Source organism: Gossypium raimondii, chromosome 12 (genome assembly GCF_025698545.1).
Source record: "Gossypium raimondii isolate GPD5lz chromosome 12, ASM2569854v1, whole genome shotgun sequence".
Lineage (NCBI taxonomy): Eukaryota > Viridiplantae > Streptophyta > Magnoliopsida > Malvales > Malvaceae > Gossypium > Gossypium raimondii.
The window spans coordinates 7416288-7426711 of record NC_068576.1 but is presented as its reverse complement, the minus strand read 5'-3'; the positions used below and the strand labels follow the sequence as shown (position 1 = coordinate 7426711).

General features: G+C 34.1%; 1 protein-coding gene across 1 annotated transcript; it reads right to left on the bottom strand.

Annotated features, from left to right (window-relative positions):
* Positions 1-5721: 5721 nt before the first annotated feature.
* Positions 5722-8680, bottom strand: LOC105763099 (hypothetical protein). The gene is made up of 2 exons (XM_012581178.2): positions 7374-8680; positions 5722-6330 (listed from the first exon to the last, which is right to left on the bottom strand). The coding sequence occupies exons 1-2, from the start codon at positions 8498-8500 to the stop codon at positions 5979-5981; spliced, it is 1479 nt and encodes a 492-aa protein (XP_012436632.1). The 5' UTR covers positions 8501-8680; the 3' UTR covers positions 5722-5978.
* Between the last annotated feature and the right edge of the window lie 1744 nt (positions 8681-10424).

Below are 10424 nucleotides of genomic sequence, written 5' to 3'. Positions count from 1 at the left end.
TTTTCATTGAGGAAAACTACATGAATAATTTTAAGTTTCGAAGTAAAGTGGTACTCGAGGAACTTTCGGGAGTTGTAGAATAATCACCAAGTTTAGACCTACAAATGATCAACAACATAGAGGAATCCGTCGTAGTGGAGAGTTTCTAAGAAACCAGACTTCTTCGTCTATGATGGTAGTATTTATAATACGAAAGTCAATAATGAGGATGATGATCCATTCACTTACGAGGAAGCTATACAGGACGTTGATTCCAAGCTTTGGAAACAGGCTAAGGATGTCAAGATAGATTCTATAGAATCTAATACGGTGTGGGAACTTGTAGACTTATCAGTTGGGATTAAACCCATAGGGTGTAAGTGGATCTACAAGAAGAAGAGAAATGCAGAAGGAAAAATGGAAACACATAAAGCTAGACTTGTAAGGAAAGACTATACACAGAAAAAAGGCATCGATTACAATGAGACATTCTCTTCGGTAGTTATGCTCAAGTCTATCTGCATACTCTTATCCATTGTCGTTGCTCTCAATTATGAGATCTGACAAATGGATGTCAAGACAGCATTCTTGAATAACTATCTTGATAAGACCATTTACATGGCTTAACCCACTGGCTATGTTGTCAAAAGAAAGGACTAGAAAGTTTGCAAATTGCTAAGATTTATTTATGGACTTAAGCAGGTGTCTAGCTTATGGAATAAAAGATTTGATCAAACGATTAAAACTTTTAAGTTTGAGCAAAACACTAATTAACCTTGTGTTTATAATCGTATAAAGGACAAAAAGGTGGTCTTCTTCGTTTTGTATGTCGATGATATTCTACTTATCAAAAATGATATATAGGAGAATTATCATCAATTAAACTATGGTTAGCTCAACAGTTTAGCTTGAAAGACTTCGGGTGAAGTTAGTTATATTCTTAGAATTCTAATCCTTAAGGATCGAAAGAATAAAATGATAGCTCTATCACAAGCTATATTCATCGATAAAGTACTGGAACAGTTTGTAATGACCGATGCGAGGTCAGGAATCAGCTGACTACATCTAGTTTTCATCTTTCTTTGGATGACTATCTTAAGACAGCGTAAGAAAGTGAGCATATAAGTAAGATTTTATATGCTTCGGAAGTTGGAAGCCTTATGTATGTTATGCTTTGCACACGTCCAGATATCTGTTTAGCCGAAGTGATAATAGACATGGTGAAAGTAGCTTCTGAATATAACCTTACAGATTCGTTTACTTAGACTCTTATAACTAGGAGTTTTAACAAACACATCAAGGATATGAGAATGCGAAACATAACACATTTACTTTACTAGGGCAAGTGGGTGATTGTTGGGAAATGTGACAATATTGTAGTAAACATGTAATTATTTTCTATGTATTTGAAAGATAAATGAATAAATAAAGTTAATTTCACATTTCACTATTATGTCTTTTGTGTTTCCGTCTTTCATGTTTTGTATACATAGAGAAATTGTGACAAGCAAATATTAGCTCTGTGATTGTTTAAGTTCAAACTGATGATAAGTGGAACTATAAGAACATTTATATTACGAAAACGACAACTTACTTTAGTAGAGAATCTAAACGAATTTGTAATCCCATAAAAGAATCAAAGTGAGCATTTGATTCAAATACATAGAAAGATTGTTATGTCATTTACAATTCCAATTGGGGAGATGGCTAGTCTTGACTATGAAAGCAGTTGACTCTATGGATAGAGACATAGATGTATTCATTGGAAGAATGATACATTGGACTGGACCCAAGATGAATTAATTTTGAATTCATTTGTGACGTTCATGGTGCGATTTACCTAAATCATGAGTTAGTCACTGACCATGCATATGTACCTTATGTACTTTGATATAAGTGAAGGCTTATGCTTTAAAGATGATCGAGCTCATAGCCGGAATGTTGGGTACATAACTTCTGTATGGTATGACTTTACTAGCAACAATAGAATTCACAGTTAACGATATCCTCTCATTGGCATTGTGTGAATTGATGAATATGGAACGTGACCACAAGAACAAGCAATTTATCACAGTCATTTGTTGACAATGATCATATTAATCATTAAGAAGACACAACGATGACAATGAGATAAAATAGGATTGTATTAAATGAACAGATTTAATCATTAAGACAACACAATAGTCACTAGGCCTAGACTGAACTGGTAATAGCCGAATTGGCTTGAGGGTGCTGTGAGGGTGTCGCATTTGCGATGGCACCACCGGACACAACGGTGCTGACGACGACATTCCGATGAGCGATGGGTGGTCCTTCGGCGGTTGAGTAGTGGAGGAATCACACTCCTACCGGAACTCTATCAGATAATTTGATTTCAGATTAACTATTCTAAAAATAATATTATTTTAATATATTTAATATTAACTTTAATTGACTACCTATCTTGATAGTATTTTATTAATTTAATATTAAACTGATTATCTTAATATTAAAATTAATTTAATATTTATCTTATAGATAAATATTCTATCAATTTAATAAGATTTAATATTAAATTTAATCTAATATTTATCTTGATAAGTATTATATTAATTTAATATTAAAGTGATTAAATTTAATTATAATTGAACTCTCTAAACTTTCTCCATATAAAGAGAGTCATGGGCCATTATTTTTCACACACTTGAATTTAAGAGAAAGTTGTAGAGAAAAATTCTTTGAAGAAATTATTTCGAAAATTTCTAGAGATATTTTAATATTTACAACTTGATTCAAAAGTATAGAGAAATTGTGAAATTACTCCACTAGTAATTTTGTGAAAAATTTTATGATTCAAAGCAAGCCTACACTCGACACATGTTTGAGAATCGAGGAGAAAATTACTCATTTGAAGCGTTCATCCTAGATGAATAAAAAATGTATAATTTTGATTAAGTGTTTATTACTTTAGATATCACAACCAATTTCTTATTTTGAAAAAGAAAAATTTAAAACTCTAATTTTTCCCTTAAATTTATCTTTTGTTGTGTTTTCCAATTTTGATTTTCCAACATGAACTTGGCAAATAAGTTCATATTGTCCCCTAAACTTAACAACTAGGTCCATTTTGATCTCTGAACTTGAAAAATCTAAAAGCTTGATGACGTGACATTGTGAGTTTGAAAAATAAAAAAGAATTAGATGATGATGTGGTACAATCTCATAGTGTCATATTTAGTGTTTTAATAACCGAACCCATGGTTGAACAGGTTAGACCACCAGTTCTCGATTCAACTAGTTCGGTCGGTTCGACCGTTGGACCAACAATAATTAAAAATTCTTAAAAATCTAAAAAGAAAGATAAAACCAATTTTACTTGGCTTTTTAGATTATTATGAATTTTTAATTATTTATTTAATTATTGTTGGTCCAACGGTTGAACCAGCTAGTTTTACTTAGCTTTTTAGATTTTTATGAATTCTTAATTATTTATTTAATTATTATTGGTCCGATGTTCGAATCAGTCGAACTGGTTGAATTGAGAACTGATGATCTAACCTATTCATCCATCGGTTTGATTATTAAAACATTGAATATGACATTGTGAGATTATACCACATCATCATCTAATTTTTTTTCAAACTTAGAGTGTTACACATATTTCTAGTTCAAGAATCAAAATGGACCTAATTGTCAAGTTTAAAATAGACTAAAAAAGTGGTCAAGTTCAGGGCTAATGTGGACTTACTTGCCAAGTTCAAGGGCTAAAAGTTACATTATCCCCTTTTTTTTCACAATCATTGCTTAAATGAATAACTATTTTCAAATTCAAAAGTGAAAATGAATAGAAAAAAATTGGGGCCAATATGAATCTTGCCAAATTCAAGGGCTAAAAGTTACAATTCTTCTTGTATTTTATACATCAATAAATTAAATGTATTGTTGTTGACAATGGAGCAACCTCCCTCCGCCTCCGTTGTTTTCTTCTTCCTACCAATAAAAAAACACCTTCCTCTCATTGGCAAGAAATGTTGTGTGGGGCCCACTTCTTTTTCAATCCAAAGTCATAATTGATCATGCCTTTTTTGGGCTTTCGACCCAAAAATCCTTTTTCTTTGTTTGTTCATCGACAAGATGGGCCCTTCTGGACTTGTCCAGATCCGAAATCAAACCCAAACTAACCATTAATGAAAGTCAACCACCACTGGCATCACCTCCACCCTCTTGTCTTCTACTTCAATCAAATTTTACATTTTCATTATATCTAATAATAAAAATTAAGAATTTTTTAAACGTTAAATAAAAATGTATTTATATTTATAATTGTATCACAAATTAATCAAAAATCAATTTAATTAGAAAATAACTAAAAAAATCTTTAGTTTTTTTAAAGTAAATATTATAAGTATATTTTTATCTTTTCAGAATATTTTTATATAAAATTAAAAAAATTGTTCATATAATAAAATTAAAACTTAAAACACATAATCTTTTTTAAAAATCAACTTTCTTTTATTTTGATTGTGCTATAATTTAATAACAATATAAACAATTGTGCTATAATTGAATAACAATACTAGCCACCGTTGCCCCTTGCCTATTTGCAACCTCTAGGCCCACTGGCGCTTCGCAGTTCTGCCCCCCCCCCCCAACTATACAGTCCCCATCCCCATTCGGAACAGCTAATCTAACCTAATCAACACAATTATTCTCCCTTTCTCTTTTCTATTTATAATATACAGGGTAAATTGCACCTAATATCACTAAATTATTAATAAATTTATATTTTAGTTATTTAACTTCAAAATGTTACAAAATAATCATTAAATTATTCGAAAGTTTTCATTTAAGTTATTGAACTATTCAGAAGTTTTTATTTAAGTCATAAGGATGTTAAGTTATTTTTTTATTAAAAAAATTTGGTTTGTGAGCTCCAAGTGAGGATTCGACGATCAATACTCATCAATGAATAGAAGAACATACCTTAGATCCAGGTCAATCTGATGATCAATCTCGAAGATTGGAAAAGAAAATTGTTTAGATTTTAGTTCGTAAATTTGTAGCGTTCAAAGTTGTTTCATGAAAAAAAAAACTAAACTATAAAAGAGAAGAGAGTGGAGAGCTTTCGATTGGTGGATGCAGTGCGAACAGAGAAAGTCATGCAACGACAATTTTAACAGCTCGATGACTTAAATGAAAACTTTTAAATAATTCAATGATCATTTTGTAACATTTTGAAATTGAATGACCAAAATGTAAACTTATTAATATTTTAATGACCTTGGGTGTAGTTTACCTTACCAACTCTAGTATAAACTAAAATAATTTTACATCTTTTATAGTTTTAATACCATTAATATTTTAATAATTTAATAAATAAATTTATCAATATAATTATAATTATAATATATAAATTTTAAAATTGATTCAATATTTTTATCCCATCGATAGATAATATAAATTAAATATAGTATTTATATATATTTAAATTGATCCGAGATTTCTATCACATCGATCGGTAATATTACTTAAACCTTAACATACACGAAACTCAAATTATGTTCATCAACCATAAGAGTAATAACTTGAGTTAAAATCATTGTTATATGTAAAAAAAAAAAATCAACATGAGTAAATGGAAAGATTAACTAATTGAATCTCCTTCTTAATATATATATATATAAATAAAAGCAAAATATTGTCAGTTTGAATTACATTAATTTAATTGAAAGTAAAATCAAATAAAGAATAACATAAAACAAATAAAGAATGCAACTCTTCTCTGTTTTATCATCTAAAGCGACGTGTTAGCATATCTATCATGCTCAGCGTATACCGTCTGGGGTTTATATATACTATGAAAAATCAATCCTACAAATAAAAAATAAAAAATGAACCAACCTCCCAATAAAAATATTTCTTTAAGTGTACATTCTACCCAAGATAATGATAATCACAAAATAGTAAAAGAAGAAACAATCTAACTAATTATAGTATGTAGGAAGCAGCATGTACTGTTACTATTGGCGAGTGTTGTATAATCTAGAGCCAATCATTTTGAGCTCAAATTTCTTCACAGATCCAGCAAGGTCCCTCAAGGTAGTGTCCAGAACAAAAGGGTTGTTTTCAAAGTTGATGTCGGTAGAATTAACAAGGTTTCGGCATGGCTCCCGTCTTTGTGCAATGGTTCCATGATAATGAAAATACTTGATCCTGCCCTCCGTCTTGTGGGTGGTCTTGGCCCCTGCCCCTAGGTTCTGTGACATGTGAACCCCTGTTGCATACACGTTGCGTGGTTGAATTGCGTACTTCCGGTCCCTCCTTATTCCTCTTTTCACATCTCTATATACCAGCTTCTCAAACCCCCATTTCCTGCACGTTTACATTTACATCGTCAATAACCCACACATACCAACCCCCACTACCTATCCATCTATCATTCAACCTTATACATTTCAACAAGTCAACTTTTGCGCATGGCATGCAAATCAGAACAAGACGATGCATTTGGAATATTCCCCCTAGCTGTAATATTAATATACCTCACTAATTTGCTAGTCCTTTCATTGTAAGGTTATTTGTTTACTAGTTCTCTGTTATTTTCCACCAAAGGTAATAAATAAATCCATCTGAAGAATATCAATCTGCAAGACGTTGCAAACCTATCCGGTTCAAGGAGATCAGCTAAATAAAATAGCTGTCTTGAAATAGGAATTTACAGCAAATAAGAAACTAGTTGCAATCTAAGCTTATCTCACATATATTCCCAACTAGAGGAGAGTTTCCATCTTACAATTAAAGCCAATACTAGCAGCCGGCCTAATCTCTCACCACCATCAACATGATTGAAGATTCAATACCTTTCTGAATTTTGTTGCCTAAGTTCAGCAATCGAAGGACTGATTGGAATGTTCCCTTAAAACAAATGTGACCTTTGAACCAAATAGCAAGGGTCCTAAATCCTAATCAAGAGTACATAACAATGACTCTGAAAACAAATTTGGAACTCCCCAGTTCCACCTGCCCTAGCTAATACAGTCAGGACTATTACAGGGTAAAATAACTACAACCATGTAGAAAGCACGTGATTTTGGTTTTCAACATCAGCTGTGAAATTGTTGCAATCAGTTAACCATCACAAGATTAATTACAATTATCAGACTATTAGCCAGTGAAATTGACAAACAGAGCAGAGTTTATGTTTCCCTTTCTATGCTAGGAAGGAATACTAGTAGTGCTAGTAGTTAAAAAGGTTTGGTATTTCTTGGATTAACGAAATCCAGCCAGTTTCTTATAATTTTAATCACCCCCATGTAAAATCTTCCCAAATAGGATAAGGCATAAGCATTAAATCGAAATTTCTGCAGCTAGAGACAGATCATAATTAATCGGTCAAATAATAGAAAGAAGCATACCTGTGACGTTTAGCAGCATCAACAGAGTGGCAAAGCTTGTTGCTCATAGGCATCTGCTCAATAGTGATCTGAGAATAGTCGGAGAGGGAATCGAGCACAGAACCAAGGGTGGTCTTGGGAGGCACAAAGATGTACTCATCCACATCGAAGAAGAATATCCACTTTGCCATAAACTTGTACCTGTGCAAGCAATCGTTCACCACCAAGAACTGGTTGTGGTAGTACCCATCGAATCTCTCCTGCTCCCTTATGTCTTGAAGCGACACATAGCCAAGCTCCATCCATGGCTTTAAAACCTCCAACACTTCCTCATGAACCCCACCAGCGTCGTGTATAACGAAATGAGACCTCTCCCCGAACAGCCTGACATGGTAGGCTATCCACTCCCTCACTCTCTGGGGACTCAGAGTCCCGTACAAGGAAGATCCACAGTAAAGGTAATCGTACTTGGGTTTGGAGGTGAAGAGAGAAAGATTGAAGGTACCGGGTGGTTCTGTCAAGGCAGGGATGGTGTCGGTGAGGTTGAATTTGGAGTCACCTCCTCCAGATGTGGAGGCGTGGAGAAGGAGCGTCCCTCCAGAGTTGTCCAGGTTAACGGGATGGGAGAAGGTACAATTCACCACAACCACAGTATAAACGCGGCCATAACCCCAGTCAGGGAGAATCTTGTAAGCTAGGCTACTAGTGATGTTGGTGTTGTTTTGTTTAGTATTGGAAGGAAGCCACTGGCACTGGTACGCTGGGCGGGAGTAGAGATGGAGGGGCTTGGAGGCGAGGCCAACGATGGCAAAGGTGTTGGGGCCGCCCCGGTATGTGCCCATGGTGATGAAGTTATAGGCGGCAGCACCGTAGGGGTGGAATGCACGCCGTAGGATGCCGCTAGAGAGGAGGTCATCAGATTGTGTGTCGGAAAGGGAGGGAGAAGGGGAGGCGGCGATTGGCGAGATGCAGAAGCGGAGATCAGAGGCGGATATGGTGAAGCGAGAAGGGACAAATTGGAGGAGGGTAACGAGGGTGCAAAGGAGGAGGAGTGCTGTTAACAAGAGCTTGAGTTCAGCAGCGAAGTTGCATACCACCCCAACTACCATCCTCTTCTGCTTCTCTCCACCTGGTCTCTCTTTTCCCATTGCAAAGTAACACTAATGTAAGAACCCAAAGCTTCTCTTCTGCACTGCGGCCTCACAGCTATGTGTATAAGAATAAAGACAGCGACGCAAAGCCTAATTCGAGGAACATGGCAAGAGAGATGAAGGAAACTATTCTTTGTCCATTCAACTCTCTCTTTCCATCTGTCTCTCCCTGTCGTCTTCTTTTTATTATTATTATTAAATAAACTTTTATATTATTACTTTACTTAAAAGTTTGGACCATTCCTTCCAAAAAAAAATAAGTTTGGAACGGCGGTGTCAAACATAAATAACTTTATATATAAAATAACATAAATAACTTATAATAAAAAATTGAGCCACCAATTAAAACCTAGTTTTAAACAAAACCTTGTAGTCCAAGTTTCTAATGTTCCATGATTTAATTAATTATATTAGTAAACAAATACCACCCCCACTCCTTGCTCTTTGCATTAAACTTTTCTTGAATTTCTTTTCACTTTGAAAAGATAATTTTATATGATATTATTTTGTTGGTTTATTATTAAAGTATTTATCCTTAATGAACCCAATGTGGTGACCTAATGATTAAGGGTGTTCACCGCCTCAGGTGTGGCCTAGGTTCTAATCGTGTTAGTCGAAAGTCGATTACCAACCTAGCATCCAACTCCACAATTAATTGTTAAATGCCCAAGCCCTTTGCTAATCACAAGTATTCTCAAACACCTTCAAAGTTTTGCTTGTAGACTATATGTTCGCCCTATCTTGTATATAAATCCTTTTATGATGAGAATCAAAGAGTAAACGTAGCTGTCCAAGCTCAAGTGAGTAATTTTGGGCCAATAACTCGTGCTGAGGCCAAACAAATATAAGTTGATATTGCATTATTCATGCAAGAATATTCAGCCCAATTACAGAAGCTTAAAGACAATGAATCCAAGCCCAAAGAAGACAAACCCAAGTTCGTTTCACTTTTGCTGTGCAAGAGCTTGGAAAATTCCTAGTTTACTTTTGAGTTTATGCTTTCATTAAATACATAACATGCATGAATGGGGAAGTGAGTACATGAATGAATGTATGTATGGTTAGATGCATGAACTTAGATACTTATACTTGAACATTAATCATTAATGCATGTATTTAGCCTATGCTTGGGGGCATGTCCCAAGTTCTTATAAATACCCATTCATAATAGTGAAATAGGATGTTGAATGTTCTAAAATTTAGAATTAGCTTATTCTTATTCTTATCCACTCTTTTCTAATCAACTTTCTTTGTTTAGTAGTGAGTAAACTTGATTCTTATTACTTTACCTTCTTTCTTTCTTAAAGTGTGGTAAATCAGCCTAGTTCTTATTTGTGGCGGATTTTTTCTTATCAACCAAGGTTGCTAAGTTTTTTTATCATTTTCCTTTGTTTTTAATTGTAATTATCTTTGATAATTTCTTTCAGTATTTCTTGATACATGGGCTCATCATATTGATATCAGAGCTTTAGGTTGTAGTGTATTTCCCCGAGTTAAACCCATGGAAAACAATTTACCACCTACCAATGTGAGAGGAATTTTCATGAAGCAAGCCAAAATCATTGGTCTATAAAGAAGGTAAGAAAAAATGATGATGCAACTCAGGCGATTAACTCAAGCATTCGAAAGAATGACAATTCAACCACTTCTTCAAGAATAAGCATTAAGGAGGGATGATCGTGATGGTGATGAAAATGAGGATGATGGTAATTTGGATGGTGTAGAGGATGTAGTGGAAGTTGAATAGCCACGACAAAGGATACAATAATAGAAGTCAAATTTGAAGTTGAAGATTCCCTAATTCAAAGGAATTAGCTCTCCTAAGGAGTACTTAGAATGGGTGTAATGAATGGAGAAGATTTTGAGTATAAAGACTACTTGGAAACTAGAAAATGCCAACCTGCTGCCTTTAACTTCATAG